Source organism: Camelus dromedarius, chromosome 34 (assembly GCF_036321535.1).
Source record: "Camelus dromedarius isolate mCamDro1 chromosome 34, mCamDro1.pat, whole genome shotgun sequence".
Classification (NCBI taxonomy): Eukaryota; Metazoa; Chordata; class Mammalia; order Artiodactyla; family Camelidae; genus Camelus; species Camelus dromedarius.
In genome coordinates this window covers 13759742-13775154 of record NC_087469.1, presented here as the reverse complement: position 1 = coordinate 13775154, position 15413 = coordinate 13759742, and the positions used below count along the sequence as shown (strand labels likewise).

At 50.6% G+C, this 15413-nt stretch overlaps 2 protein-coding genes across 6 annotated transcripts in view; both read left to right on the top strand.

Annotated features, from left to right (window-relative positions):
* The window catches only part of MSANTD2 (Myb/SANT DNA binding domain containing 2), a 28438-nt gene extending 25366 nt beyond the window's left edge, over window positions 1-3072 (top strand). For all 4 annotated transcript variants that reach the window (XR_010378947.1, XM_064482177.1, XM_064482176.1 and 1 more), the window contains one exon: window positions 1540-3072. Coding sequence is in view for 3 of the 4 variants with exons in the window: in XM_064482177.1 (XP_064338247.1) it covers window positions 1540-2392 (853 nt within the window). In the remaining variant the exon portion in view is untranslated. The remainder of the gene's footprint in view (window positions 1-1539) is intronic.
* Window positions 3073-7082: 4010 nt separating this feature from the next.
* Window positions 7083-15356, top strand: ESAM (endothelial cell adhesion molecule). Of its 2 annotated transcripts, none has more exons than XM_010986504.3 (7): window positions 7083-7305; window positions 10765-10955; window positions 11954-12158; window positions 12329-12484; window positions 13738-13860; window positions 14152-14278; window positions 14520-15356. In XM_010986504.3, exons 1-7 carry the CDS (start codon window positions 7236-7238, stop codon window positions 14833-14835), a joined length of 1188 nt encoding a protein of 395 aa, XP_010984806.2. In that variant the 5' UTR covers window positions 7083-7235; the 3' UTR covers window positions 14836-15356. The 2 variants fall into 2 exon arrangements, with proteins under 2 accessions (XP_010984806.2, XP_031299306.1); XM_031443446.2 differs by having other exon boundaries at window positions 11951-12158.
* Window positions 15357-15413: the final 57 nt, after the last annotated feature.

The following is a 15413-nucleotide window of genomic DNA, read 5'->3' as shown; positions in this document are numbered from 1 at the left end:
AAAGCAGATACAAATGTCTGCCCTCCATCCCAACTCCTTAGCTTAGTCCTCCTTGAGATCAGTAAAATATTTTAAAAGAGGACAAGGAAGGATGGTGGCTGTGAAACATAATTTTTCTTTAAAGCATTGACTGGTGCAGAAACACAGTCCTATGTCTTAGCCCCATAAGCACCACAACCTCAATATTAGAGAGGTGGTTGAGTGCCTTTGTGTACTCTGAGAAGAGAAACAGTTCGCCAGAAATGCAGTGATTTCATCTAGATGGCCACGCAGATCCTTGAGTATCTTTCAAGGCAAACTGAAGTGTGGAGGATAAGTCCAGGGCAGTCTTTGGCTCAAGAAGCAGCTGATAACAAAAGAGTAGCTCTTTGTCATCTCAAAAAGAAAGTCAAGGAGAGTAAGAGGACAGACTGAGAATGACTGTTTCCCCAGTTTGAATGAAAGATTCCCCAGTTTGTTCCGAAAGCTCTCCTCCTAGAAGGTATGAGAATTTAAGAGGAAAGCTTCAAGGATCTGGCTCCTTCCAAGAAGCTGTTAGCATACAACCATTACACCCTCTTTTCTTGCCTGTGTTTGATTGTATGTGTGGTAGTTTTTTCGTAGCATGAATCTGTGATTGATGTAGAGTGTAATTGTTTGTTACTAAGTTAATATTGAACAAACTCCAATCTTCCAATACCAAAGTTTTGCCCTACCTGAGAAACAAAATTGTCAAAACTGAAATAATTTCTATACTTTTGCTTCCCTTTATAAAATATTTTTTAGAACAATCTCAATTCATTACTTGGAATTTTTCTCTCTTAAAACCAAAGGTCAATATGGACTTTCCAGCTGAAGTCTCAGATCTTAATTCTGTGCTAAACTGACAGTTTTTTTGTGGGGAGGGGGAGTAGTACTGTATTTCAGACAAATAGAAGAAAATGTCATTTTTTTTCATAATTTTGTATCAGATCATGAGTCTTAACTGGTTGTATATTTCCCTATGGCAAGCATGTATAGGCCAAAATTATTGAACTTTCAGAATTTCCAGATTAGAAATTAATCTGTTCATTTCTTTAACTGATACTGGTTACCTTTCTGAATACAGCATCCTTCACCTGCTTCTGATAGTTAGATCTGAAGGCCATCATATGCATTATAATAGCCACTTAAAAAAATTCATGACCCTTGTGTTTCTGAAATCTTAGGATCTTATATATCAATAGTTACTAAGTGTAATACGGCCAGACTTTAGAAATAATGGAAAGCAATTTATCATTAGTTCCTAGAAGCTTCCTGGGGTGAGCATTTCTCAGATTTTAATACTGTGATTATCTAGACTTGCACTGTCTGATATGGTAGCCACTAGTCACCTGCGGCTATTTAAATGTAATTTTAAATAAATTAAAATTTTAATACCTCACTCACACTAGCCACATTTTAAGTGCCAATGGCTAACGTATTGGACAGCACAGATATAGAACATTTCCACCACTGCAGGAAGTTCTGTTGGACAGTGCTCATCTAGACACCTGAGGTATCTTTTATTTCTCTTTCTAGGAAAAGAGACATCATGCAGAATATTGTACAGATTCTGGAATCAGTACAGTTGAAATGGGAACTGTTTCAGAGCTGGACAGACTTTTCAAGACTTCATCTTTCTAATAAACTGGCCATTTTTGGAATTGGTTATAACACTCGTTGGAAAGAGGATATCCGTTACCATTATGCTGAGATCAGCTCCCAGGTGCCCCTTGGCAAGCGCCTCCGGGAGTACTTCAATTCTGAGAAGCCCGAGGGACGGATCATCATGACCCGAGTGCAGAAAATGAACTGGAAAAATGTTTACTACAAATTTTTAGAGATCACTATTAGTGAAGCAAGGTGCCTGGAGCTGCACATGGAAATTGACTGGATACCCATTGCCCACTCCAAACCAACTGGTGGGAACGTTGTTCAGTATTTATTGCCAGGAGGCATTCCCAAAAGCCCAGGCCTCTATGCCATTGGCTACGAAGAGTGTATTGAGAGGCCCCCCTCACCCCACATGGAGCGACGTCCCCTGGACCCAGGAAAGGAGGGCCGGGTTGACATGGAAACCCTTTCAGCACAAGCCTCACTACAGGTGGAAATAGAGCCCACCCGAATTATCTATTGCTACCTCGGGATTGCTGAGGTCCGGACTCTGCAGCAATGCTTATTTTTACATTTCCAAGCAAATACCAAAACCTTCAGCAAAGATTGGGTTGGTATTAATGGGTTTTTGTCTCAGAACTGTATTGTGGATCCTGGAGTTTCCCCCAAATCCATCTATATCAAATTTGTAGAAGTAGAGAGGGATTTTCTTTCCGCCGGCTCTTTGGTTGAGTGCCTGGAAAAAGCCATTGGATACCCCTTAAAATTTAACAACTGAATGTCATCCTTCGTAAGGATTTGGGCTCTTACCTCTCTTCTCACTTCCCATTACCCAGACCGTCCCTCATCCAGATGCTGCCATCAGACTCTTCATGGAAACTGTTTCCACGATCGGGCCAGTACAACTAAGGAATCATAGCAGACTTTGGGCAGAAGAAACAGACCTCACCTGAAAATGCTCATTTTGAGCAAGCAAGCTACACAGCGGACTTGCATGGTGGGCAGTTGTTTCTTTTTTAAAAAACAAACAAAAAAAGCAATTTTTAAATGGATTTTAGAGCCCTAATGTAAACAAATGTTAGGTACATTCCATATTGGACAAAACTTATACTTTGAGTTTCATATGAAATTGAAAAATTGTATTTTTTTCACAATGTTTCATTTTTACACATCTCTATGTCTCTATATAAGTATTATTTACAATCTTGAATAAATAAGCAATAGATAATGGCAAGTTAAATCCTGAGTCACAGTAAATAGACTGTTTTTCAATATTACCCTTAGCTACTATTGTATATAATTTAGAGTTTCATTTTTTTCACCAACCAAGTGTTTTGCTATTCCCAATCAGTGTTGCCTGCAAAGACCTTTGTTTCTGTGATGTACCAACCTTATGATTGTGTTGCCATTTAAACTTTTTTAAGAAAAAAAATATTAAAGTAATTCCTGGCCTCGTGGCGTACTAGTTGGGCTTTCTGTAGCAGTGTGGGCACACTGGCAGTGGGGCTGTGCTCCGACTTCCCTGCTAGGAATGAACAGAACAAACAGAGCAGGACAGCTCCACTTCCTCTCACCCTCTACACAGTCCCCACTGACCAGTGTCATTATTTCTTGCCCGAGTACCAAGGGCCATTGGACATTTCATTTGGTATTACTTTTTCAAAAGCTACAAAATGATATTCCTTTTGGCTCTAAGTACATACATTTGTGAGAGACTTTCATCCCTCATCTTGACACTCAGTAATCAGGGGCAGCTCTCCCAGGGGTACAAGGGGGGAATTGATGCCATCATACTGCCTACACAAAAGGAGAGGAGATCTAATAGAAACATCCAAACAGAATTTGTCAGTGATCCAGAGGACAGGGAATTTTAAGGTATCAGTCCATTGGGAAGGTAACTATCACGTTTAGATCGTTCAGAGATTTCTGTGGGTCAACGAGCACTACTCCACTGAGAGGTTAGTACTCTTGGCTGAGAACTAGCTTACTAGTAGGGTAGTCAAGGGTCACTTTGGTCTCATGGCAGGGACTTGTTAGACTGGTTATTTATTTATCTTTAATGATTCCCCCAACATCTCTCAGGTGCGCTACTTTAAATAGACTGCAAATCCAGGTAAGAGCTATAATTCTCCCTATTTTTCTATACTGTTGAAAGTAAAACTGCATATTGATTAAAAAAATGTTACTTTCTTTCCCACTACCAAATGGTCTTAAATCAATGATTTTTTTTTCTCATTCTGATACCCCTTGGTTGTTCAATGCTTATTTATTTTTCTAATGGCTAGAGAGCTTACAGTCAATGGGATGACTTTTAATAATGTCCTTTGAGTCTGGGTTTATGGAGTTGGCTGTTTCCTGATGTGAGCTGCTAGGAGAGTATAAATATTCTGGAATGTGTGAGGGTAGCACCTCCTCTTCCTGGGCACAGTAAGTATGGGCCTTAGGAGATTCTTGTGAGTTTGCTCTTCTTTGGAACTTGGAATTGAAGTCCTAAAAGCTGAGGCCCCATTGACCATTTTGTGGCAATAATCTCATAGTATTAGTGCTAAGTGCTGCAGGAATAAAGCATTATCACCAGGAGTAGTACATGACATCCTCCAAACTTTGCCTCTGACCAGCCCTAAAACTCACATTGTGCTTCATTCATTTTTCCCTCTGTCCCACTTCTCACTGCTGTGAGTTACTTAGCAGGGGCAGCACATTTTGGGAGTGTTCAGTGAGCATGTTTGAGACCTACCTAACATTACCGAGGATGGGCATCGTTAGACCACTCTGAGGAGGCAGCATGGGGAATATGGCAAAGACTGACCAGTGTGTGTTTTCATGACGTGGCTTGGGATGGTGAGGGTAGGGGCAAGAGGACAAAGCTGAGCACTGGGAAATGGAGACTTGGAAAGAAAGTACCTTGCGGGTGCGGAATATCCACTCTCTTTGGCCAGAACAATCTAGAAAAGAGGACAGCAGGGTGTCCAGTAACGATAGGGGCATTCCTAAAAACAAAAAGTGGACTATTTAGACCTTAATGAAGCCTTATAACTGATTCAAGGGGGATGGAGACACTATATTCAAATGTAAGAATCAGCATTAGAAAATACTGTACAGATAAAAGAAGTATGATTGGGAGAAACGCTCGTAACCTGCAAGTCTCTCTTAATATATGAAACTATGAACTTGGCTTTTGCACGCAGCATGTTTGTGAAAGCCATTCCCAGGCCGCTCACAGATTATCTGTGCTAACATTCCCGCTTCACACGAAGGCAGAGAGCAATGTTCACCCTAAAATGCATCTCGGCAAAAACTTTCAGAAAGTAATGGAGCTGCTCTGCTAACTCCTACCACTTGACCGCTTCAGGGTAAGCAGAAAAAAAGTGGTTGGAATAGGTGATAGTGTAGAAAGTTCTCTGACTGGGTAAGAGCAGTGAAAGTGTCCTGAAGGGATTGCTCTTGTGTCACATGGAGAGGGTCACTGCTTACAAGTCTTTGGTTGTAGCTTCACTTCTGATGTAGATTACTTGGGAGGCAAATTCTGAAAAGTTAGCTCCTGAGAGTGAATGTTGAGGCTCTGCCGTGTGTAGTACTTGACAGGGATGAGCACAGCCTCTGTAATCAGATGCTTTGGTTTAACTGGGATGCAACCAAGAGCTCTGCATTGCCTTTCTTGGAAGGAGTTGTATTTGAGATAATCTAGCCCTGATCTGGAAACAAAGGAGGGATATTTAAAGAGGTGGTTTGCAATGAAAACTAAAGCATATTTTTAGAAAAGTTGACTGATGGAATAGAAAAACCAAACCAACAGCACCTTCTCCCCATACACACACAATTTACTTGACAATTCCAAGTTTATAGGTCCCTCTATAAGGGTATGAGACTGGCAGTTACCTAAAACTGTTGCCTTTGCTGTCACTGAGCTGCCAAGTGTTAGATTCCAGGGGTTGCATGAGCAGTCTAGTGTTTGCATAAGCATTTCTCAAAGCCACGGCATGGCAAGTATTTAAAGAGTAGCCAGAGGGGTCACACTAGGAAGAAGCAGCTGAGAGGGTCTGTGGGGCGCTGCGTAGAAACAGATCTTGGGCAGCCCGGGCTCAAGGATCACACTCAGTGTTAGAGCAGAACCTTGTAAAGTAAATGGAATCCAGGAAGCCTGGCTGCTTTTCTTCCCAGACAACTGCCACTCAGAGAAGGCAGCGCCAGGGATTCATTGTTATGTTTTCTGTCCTCGGTGACCTTTGCCCGGTTGTTGAGCTGTGCCCGGACGTTTGAAGCATCTTTATTTTGGCTGCCGGACAGAGAAGCCAGAACAGGTGCGTGCCCTTCTGTAAGGGAGTTGCAGCCGCCAGAGGGCGCAGAGGCGCCTTGGACCGACTGGCGGGGGATTCGAGGGGGTGGAGGGGGAAGGGACGGTTAAATTAAATTTCACAGCGAACAAGATGTAGTCCCGGGAATTAAAGGATCAGAGCCGGCCTGAGGAGGGATGGGAGGCAGCAAAGACATGGGGATAAATAAGTGGAGGGACTTTGTGCTGTCTACCTTCCTGCAGCTGCCGTCTCCTCCTCCTCGGTCAGCAAAAGGCTTTTCCGAGTTGAGCGGGAAACCAGGCTCTTGTTTACTCAGTTTCCTGCTCAGCTCCTGGGGTTTTCTTGCGCCAATCATTTCCCTGCCCCTGGTTTGCTGCACAAGCCCCGGCTGACCCTTAAGCCTGGGTTTAGGGAGTCTCCGAGAACCTAATGAGAGACCCCCCCCCCTTCTCTTCCCACAGGTGAACACAGTCCCCGCGTCCACCGCCGGCGCGGCCCCGGGCATCCTCTACCGCCGCCTCGGGCTCACGCGGCACGTGCGGGACTGGGCGGAGGCGGGCGTGGCCGCCTCCCTTCCAGGGCCGCTCCCTGGGCCGGCTCCCGCGGCCCAGACCGCCCCTGGCGCTGGGAAATCGGTAGTTTCGGCCCGCAGAACCGGGTCCGCGCGGCCGGCGCTCTGGCCCCTTCCTGCTGCTTCGATTCCCACGCCGCGGAGCCCCAGTGGCCCCTGGAAAAATGCGGCTCCCCTCCTCTTCCTTTAGGCTGAGGATGCGGCACACCTAAGCTCGGAGCCGGTTAGTCGGTCTGGAGCCTGGGCTGTTGAGGGTGTCGGGCGCGTGTGGCCCCTGGACGTCGGATAATCCCCAAACCTCCGGCCCTTCCTGGCCCTCCTGCCTACCCCACGCCGGCGAAGGAGGAAGAGTATGGCGCAGTGTGATAGTTCAGGACCCTTCTCTTCTGCCCTTGCCCCCCGCGGGCTGTGAGGATGCCACAGCTCACCCGACCCCACCCTGCGCCCTGAGCCGGCGGAGGCCTGGCATCCGGCCGTCGGAGCGCTAGGAGCGCCCCCCTCCCCCCGCGGCGGGTCACCCGCGCGCCCCGCCCGGGAGGACCGCGACCTCTCCGCCCCCTCTAATGCCCCGCCCCCGAGTCCCTGTCGGTCCCCACCCCACCACCGGCACACGAACGCACAGGCTCTGGCCAGAGCGCCCTTGGTGTCAGTAGCCCGGCTCCCGCGTCCACTCCGGCTGTCGTGCAGCCTCAGCACCTGTCGGTCGGTGTGTCCCGGAGCCGGTGCCCCTGACTCCGTCAGGGCCAGGGAAGGCCATGGTTTCCCTGCCCGGGTCCCCGGCGACCAGCTTGCTTCGGTTTTTGTTCCTGGGGCTGACCACCCTCGGTGAGTGAAACGCTGGACCTGGAGGAGACATGAGACGGGAGAATGGGTGAACCTGACCCTGAGGAAGGCGGTTTGGGCACTGATGAGGAACTGGGAGGGACGGGACTCCCGCCTCTGACTCTCTCCCTTCCTCTACTTCTACTTTCCCTCATGCAGGGTATCACTGTCTGGTGCTGACTTCTGTCCCCCTGTGCCAGGGAACAGCTACCACTTTGGGCGCCGTGTTTGTGTGTGCGATAGGGGAGAGGGTTAGGGCATCGCTTGGGGTGAGTGACTGGAACCATTCCTCACCCCCACTCCCCACCTCCACCCAGCAGAGCCGGATGAGCTGAGCTGCTCGATAAGACGCTGGCTAAAGAGCTTAAGGACTTAACTGCAGCCCCCCTCCCGCCCCCTACCCACACCCCAACCCCACACACAAGCTGATGTACAAGAGCCCCTGGGGAATTCCCTGGTCCCTAGGCTTGACAAACGCACTTCACGCTCCTCACATCAATTCCCCAGCCCAGAACCTCCCTCTTGCCCCCTCCTGCTTCCTGCCCTGGGAAACCAGGGAGGTGCCCCAAAAGCACGACCGTGAGGTCATTTGGGACACAGGAAATGGAGGAGGGGTTCGAATGCCGAGCTGAGCAGAATTATGAACCCCCCCCCCAAGAGGTCCACTACCCCCATTGGTTCCCAGAGCCAAAAGGACAAAGGAAATAGAGAGGAGGGCCTCAAAGAGCCAGAGAATTAGGGCACCTCCATAGAGCAAGTGCTTGAGGAGTGTTGGAGGCTTCCAGGAGCTGGGGGTGGCCCAGGGCAACATCTGGGGGAAAAAAGGACCCTCAGGAACCCATTATAAGCTGTTTTACTTATAAGGAAACAGGCTTTCCTGCCATCCTTCTTCAAGGATCCCGAATGGGGGTGAAGGGTAGGTTTGTCGGGATCAGCTTTAACTCATTTCTCTCAGGTTGGAGGTCACCAGGGAAAGTGAGGCTTGGAAAGATGTAGAGAGCAACTGAACCACAGTGATGGGGACTGAGATGGGAACCACCTAAATTTCACCCTTTAGCCCAGTCTGTGCTGCAAGGGTGTTGGAGCATGAAGTATTAGGGTCCCCAGACAAAGCGGGACTCAAGACCAGACTGCCAGCCACAACAAAGCCTGGACAGCTTCCTCCCCCTCTAGGCTTGGTGGGCCTGCTCCAGGGTCCCTTAATGTCTCAGCCCCACCTCCCAACTTCAGCCTCAACACCCCTTTCCTTTTTTGCATTTTCCCCCAACTTCCCCAGCTCCCTTCCTGCTGAGGATCTCAGAAGTAAGGGAGAAAAATTCAAGTTTGCGTACAGGGCGTCATCTGCAGCTCTCCTGCACCCTGTTCTCTTTCCATCCTAATTCTGAGCCTCAGTTTTCATACTCAGGGCCTCAACCTCAACATCACTTCAGGGCTGCCCTGGGGACTGCCTGGCTCCAGCCGCCCACTTGAGGGTTAAATGGTCCACAGGATGGCGGTGCTTTGGGGTGGGCAGGCAGGCATTAGCTCTAACCTATGGGGCTCCGGAGAGGCCCTTCTGCTCCGAGCAGGGCTCCTCCTTGGTGGCTCAGTGCTGCTGCCCCTGGGGCGTGAGAAGCCCGCGGGGGGAGTTTCTCAGAGAAAGAGGGAGACTAAAAATAGTAGCCCTGGGGAGCGGGCCCATTTTTGTCCTCCTTCGCTCTGGCCTGCTCCTTCACTCTGGTCTGAAGTGGGTCCCTCTCCTGGGCTCCTCTGTCTCCTTCACTCAGACCCCAACCCCCCTTTCCCTCTCCCTGTGGTACCTGGAAGCGAAAGGGGACAAGGGTTGAGGGGCTTCTGCTCCAGCGGACACCCAGGACCCAGGGCAGGAAGCCGGGCCCTCTCCAGCTCCTAGTCTCTGGCTGGCGGCGCAGCACGGAGCCTTTGCCCAGAGTGCGCTGTGGACCGTACTAGTGATTTTTATTCCCCCTCTACCTTTTGCAAAGTGAAATTATAAATGCAGGACCTGGGGGAGGTTCCTGGGGGTCCCAAGATGGAGGCAGCTGGCCCCTCTCGGGGGACCCAGGCAGGTTTCTGGGCTGGAACCGTGTCTGGCTGCTCTGAGTGAGCTGCAGAAGGACTGGGCCAGAGGGACACCACCCGCAGGCCTCGCAGGGTCCCCGCTGGTGAACAGGTCCCGAGGGGCCATCCGGCTCCTTGAGGCGAGGCTGTTTTCGCCTACAGAGCCTCCGGTCCGGCGGCGGCCTCCTCATTGTCTTCAGGCTTATCAACAGGCACAAGTTTCCTGCTCAGCCTGCAGGGACCCGCCAGGAAATGGAAAAGGGGCTGCTAAGAAGGCCAAGGAATAAGGGTAGGGGTTCTGTAAAGAGGAGCAGCCAGGAAGCGGTGGGGGTGGCATGCATCCTGGCCGGATCTGCTCTGGGGCCCTTAGAAGCCTTCAGCCCCTCTCTAGGAGGGTGGAACGCCCAGCCTGTGTGCGGCCTCTGTCCCTGACCACCACGCAGAGGTGGCACTGGTGACACTAGTGCGGAGTGTTGAGGCCGAGAAAGAGCAGGGCCAAGGACTAGGGCCGCCAGCATCCCCAGGCCTGGCGAGGTACAAGCCCAAAGTTATTCCCCCAAAGGGCTTTTGTCTCGGCTGCTCCATTGTCTCTCCGAAGGGTAGTGAGTGTTCCTGGATGCCATGATTCAACAGTCACCTCCTTGAAACCAACCCTCGGCCACCTTCCGAAGGCCATATGCAGGCAGACAGCTGCGAACTTGGTTGTTGTTTCGTACTTGATTGCCGGGAGACCTTCGTTCTCCCAGCTTGGCCCTGATTCCCTGTGACCTCAGAGGTCCTGGCCCAGATCCCCTGGACCCCAAAAGGGCCCTTAGAAGCTTCCCTGGGGAAATGCATGTGTGGAGACTGAGTGGGAGGGTGGGGAGCACCCAGTCGCTGGGCCGGGCTGGGCGCTGGGCCGCTCCAGTCTCCCTGGTTCAGAGTAGTTCAGGAGCCGCAGGGCTGACCGGTAACTGATTAACCATCCCAACCCCCTACGCCCATCTGGCTGAGACCTCGGGAGATGGGAACGCTGTTGATCCTGGCCTGGGTCTCTCCCTGTTGGCTTTTGCCCCCAAGAAATTGCGGGAGCAAGTAGCTTATGTGGAGCATAGATCAAAACTTTTAATCTGCCCCTTCCTCTTTGTTGTCTTCCCCTTCTCGCTGAAAATCTTCCCCCTCCCCTTGGGGCTCGGAAATCTCCGCTTCTGGATACAAATAAATGCAGAAACACGTGTTCCCATCCCTGCTACAAGGCTGAGGTTGGGGAGGATAAGCCCTGGTGAAACTGACAGTGGGGTCCCACGTCAGCCATCCTTGGGCTGTCCCGGAGACCTGCAGTGCCGGGACCCCGCGAGGCTCGTCCTCCCCTCCAGCTGCACGTTGGACAGAGTCTGCACTCACCTTCCTCGCTCTCGTCCCCAGCACCCCCATCGCGGGCCCAGCTGGAGCTGCACGTGCCCCCTGGACTGACCAAGCTGCAGGCGGTAGAGGGAGCAGAAGTGGTGCTCCCCGTGTGGTACACACTGCAAGGGGAGGTGTCTTCGACCAAGCCCAAGCCTTGGGAGGTGCTCACCCTGATGTGGTTCTTAGAGGAAGAGAAGGGTCTGATGGAGGTGAGGAAATCCTCTCGGCAGAGGCTAGCTACATCCATTGGGAGCCATAGAGGGGACCTGGCAACCGTGGGAGGGTGGCCAGGGAATGGAAGTTGCAAAGGAATTTCAGGGAAAAGCAAGGTCCTCCTCACCAGTTCAATTTTTGTTTTGATCTTGGAGTCTTCCCCAAAGAATTCTCTTTCCCCCAGGTTCCCCTGGAAGTCCAGTGCACACTGACAAGTGGACAGGCGCTTTGCTAGGTGAGGGGGAACGTGAGGATTGAGGGTATAGGAGAGTTAGGGCAAGTATCACATAACTTTTAAAAGGTGAGCATCTTCTCATTTTCACATTATCTGTACTGGGGACATTATCACAGGCCATTTCTCTTCCCAAATGATTATCTGTCCTGCTGCCCCTTTATAACCCCCTGGAGAGGCAAGGAGCAGTCTCCTCCTACAATCTCCCATTACCCTCCTTCCTGACATCAGACTCAGAGGCAAGTTTATCCAGAAACCAACAAAACCATCATTTTCAGCCCCTTACTTGCATGGCTCGTTGCAGGGCCCTAGAAAGCATGTTTGGAAGGTCATTTGATAAGTAGGGGGTAAGTATGAAAGAAACTCAGACTACAGGGGTGGATCCAGGTTCCATAGGGCCTTAAACATTGAGGGAATCTTCAAAAAAAATTTAAAAGTGTATTTTTTCTCTTGGAGCTACCCAGCAGTCTAAGTTTCTTTCATACATCCCCCTGTTTGCACCATCTCTTGTCCATCATACCACTTTCTAAACTCCCAAGTGGGAGGTGAAGACACAGTGTACAGGGGAACAGGAACTGCTCTGGTGAAGAGGACCTGGGGCAGTGAGAGAGTGGCTAGGGGCACAGGGGGTGAATGGAGAGCTGGGCTGGGTGCAGGTGAGGGGCATTTGAAGACCCCCAGTTTGGGGGAGGGCAGGGGAGGAGCTGCCCACGGACACAAAGCACGCATGTAATAACGGGGAGGTGTCATGCCCCACAGCAGGTGTTGTCGCACATCAGTGGGGTCACCTCTAGCAAAACTGGAGCCTCCCTGGTCTACTCCATGCCCTCCCGGAATGTGTCCCTGCGGCTCCAGGGCCTGAAGGAGAAAGACTCTGGGCCCTACCTCTGTTCTGTGAATGTGCAAGCCAGTCAAGGCAAAGAGAGCAGAGTTCACAGCAGCAGAACGTTAGAACTCAATGTGCTGGGTAAGTGGGGAGCACCCCGGGGAGGTCAGGGAGGTCCCTCTCCCAAACGACTGAGTGTGAAGGTCGGGGGAGGGGCAGAGGGAGTGACAGAAGGGTCAGTGTGTGGGAGTGGGGGAGGGGAGCTGTTGGTGCCCTGGCTGTGAGTTTTTAACCTGTCTCCCCTCTGCCAGTTCCTCCAGCTCCTCCATCCTGCCACCTCCGGGGCGTGCCCCGCGTGGGGACCAACGTGACCCTGGGCTGCCAGTCCCCAAGGAGCAAGCCTGCTGCCCAATACCAGTGGGTGCGGTCGCCCCCATCCTCCCAGGTTTTCTTTGCACCAGCTTTAGGTGAGGGGACTTCTGGAGACAACTGAGAGTGTGGCTGGGGTGGGGGAAATGAGGTACCAGAGGGGCTGGGGTGCAGGGGGAGGCCAAGCTAAAGAACACTGGGTGGAGGAAGAGGATGTGGGGAGGGGGCTGGAGAAAGAGGGCCTGGCAGGTGCAGGCGCTGTACTGGGGCTTTCCCGCGCTGTGCACTGATGGTACTTACTCCAGAGGCTCGGGGGCCAGAAGACCTGCGTGCAGATTCCAGCTAAGCCACTCACTAGGTGTGTGACTTTGTGCCTCTATTTCTTCATCTGTAAAATGGGATTATCAATAGCCCTGAGTTGAACCTACCAGCTGTAAAAGACATTTGGGGGCAATTGGAACTTTTTTTTTCAATTTTACTGAGATATAATTGATGAAACCTTTTTAATATGGAGTATTTGATGCTTTCACAGAATTATTATTAATTTATCAGGTGTGGTAATGGTTTGTGGTTATGTGGGACAATATCCTTACTTTTTGTTTCATGCTGAAATGTTTATTTTAATATGTCTCAGAAAAAAAGAGAAAGAAAGAAAATAAGTAAAGCAAAATGTTAGTAATTATTGAATTTAAGTTGGTGGGTATATGGATTTTCATTTTGTCCCTCTTTCTACTTTTCATTTGACCATTTTTATAATAAAAGGTTTTAACTTTTTTACCTAGTGCTTAAAGCAAAGATTTGTTGTGAAACTTTTGTAATTTAGCACACAGAAAGAGCTCACTCAGTCTTTGGTGTGGTGAGCAGCCAGTACACTTTAATTGTTAAAATCATTAGATCATTTCATATAATCCTTTCAACACTGTCAGGTAGGTCATATTACCCCATTTTACAGATGAAGAAATTGGGACCCAGGGATAGCAAGTAATTTCTTTAAAGTCACATGCGTAAAACCCAGGTTTTCTAATTCTCTCCCAATGTTCTTTCTCTCTCACTGCTCTGCCATTCAGAAATAAAAGTAAAAATTGTGTTTGGGTTTTTCTGGGCATCATTTCCTCTTTAGCCTCCTCTCAGATATCACTTGGGGACACTGAGCAGTGGAAATGGGGACAGGTATTGAGCTAGAAGTTCGGCAGCCAGGAGCAGAACCAGAATACCAGCTGTCACGCCTGTCCCTCCATCAGGGAACAGACAGCAAGTCTCCCAGCCTGTCAAAGAGGACATTCAGAGGCGGGGTGGGATTTTTTTTATGGGAAAGAGGATCCCTGGACTGATGGCTAAATTGTGTTCACAGATGCCATCCGTGGGTCTTTAAGCCTCAAAAACCTTTCCATTTCCATGTCCGGAGTGTATATTTGCAAGGCCCACAATGAGGTGGGCAGTGCCCAGTGCAATGTGACCCTGGAAGTGAGCACAGGTCAGTGAGGGGTAAGTGTGGTTAAGGAGACGATTGGTCAATGGTACGGGTGGGTGTGCAAGAGAAGAGTGGAGGCCTGTCTGCTGAGGCCTCTCATTATAACAGGACAAGGAGCTTGTCTTGATCAAATGTGCATACAAGCATTGGGTCAGTGACCACTTTCTGCTTGACAGTCACCTTCTCTAACAAAGGGAGAAAATGCATGTGGTGGCCATGGGACAGTGCAGCACTGGGGTTGGAAAAGGCGGCTGAGCAGCTGGGAGTCCCCCTCTGACAGCAAGGTTTTTCCAGGCCATGGGGCTACGGTGGTTGCTGGAGCTGTGGTGGGCACCCTGGTTGGACTGGGGCTGCTGGCAGTGCTGGTCATCCTGTACCATCGCCGGGCCAAGGCCCTAGAGGAGCCGGCCAACGATATCAAGTAAGTGTCCCCAGTCCCTGCCAGGATGGGGCTCTCCTAGCTCCCCTTGCAGGGGCTGGGAATTCAGGTAGCTGTCATCTCATGAAAGAAGGACAGTGGCTGAAACATCATTCCTATGCGCAGTTTAAGGGAACGAGGAGTGTTGAAGGGGGGGTGGTGGTGAGAGTAAGACAACGCTTGTGGAAACTCTTCCCTCCCCCTCTTCCAGCTTCTGACCTTGTATTACTTCTTTGATGACTAGGGAGGACGCCATCGCTCCCCGGACCCTGCCCTGGCCCAAGGGATCAGACACAATCTCCAAGAATGGGACCCTTTCCTCTGTCACCTCAGCGCGAGCCCTCCGGCTGCCTCGAGGCACCCCCAGGCCTGGTGCATTGACCCCCACACCCAGCCTCTCCAGTCAGGTCCCGCCCTCCCCAGGGCTGCCCAGGACAGATGGGGCCCACCCTCAACCAATATCCCATAACCCTGCTGGGGTCTCTTCCTCTGCTCTGAGCCGCATGGGTGCTGTCCCCGTGATGGTGCCCGCCCAGAGTCAGGCTGGGTCTCTGGTGTGATGGCTTGGCCCCTCGCTGGCTAAGCCATCTGGTTTCTCTCCTTCCTGTAGGGGACATCCCCAGCACAGAGGCCTGAGTCTTGGCAGGGTGGCCACATTCAGGGTGGCCTCTGCCCACACCTTTCTTTACTATGGGGAAACTGAATCTCAGTTAAGACCCAAATTTCCAGGACATAGGAGAACAGGAAGCGGGCCTGGGATTCAGAAAAGCCTCCACCCCCTTCCTGGGCCTTCTCTCTCTGAGACTGGAGTGGAATGCTGCTGAGAATGCTACCACCCCCCTAGCCCCCCGGGGCCAGGAAGGGCCTGCCAGCCAAGCCCTCCAGGCCCCCCTGGCCTGGACCCCACCCCATCTAACACCATTCTTCACTCCTACTCCAGCTCCCTGCGTTAATATAACCTGTCCTGCTGGCCTGGTTGGGTTTGGGGGCGAGGGATAAGTACGGTATTTTTTAAACTAACTTGAAATGCATGATTTTGCTTTTATTTAGCAAACTTCAATAAAGATACATTGTGTTTGTATGGGAAGTGAGAGCGTCAAATTGCCTTTTCAAACCTGGAATTCCCAGGAGAGGCTGA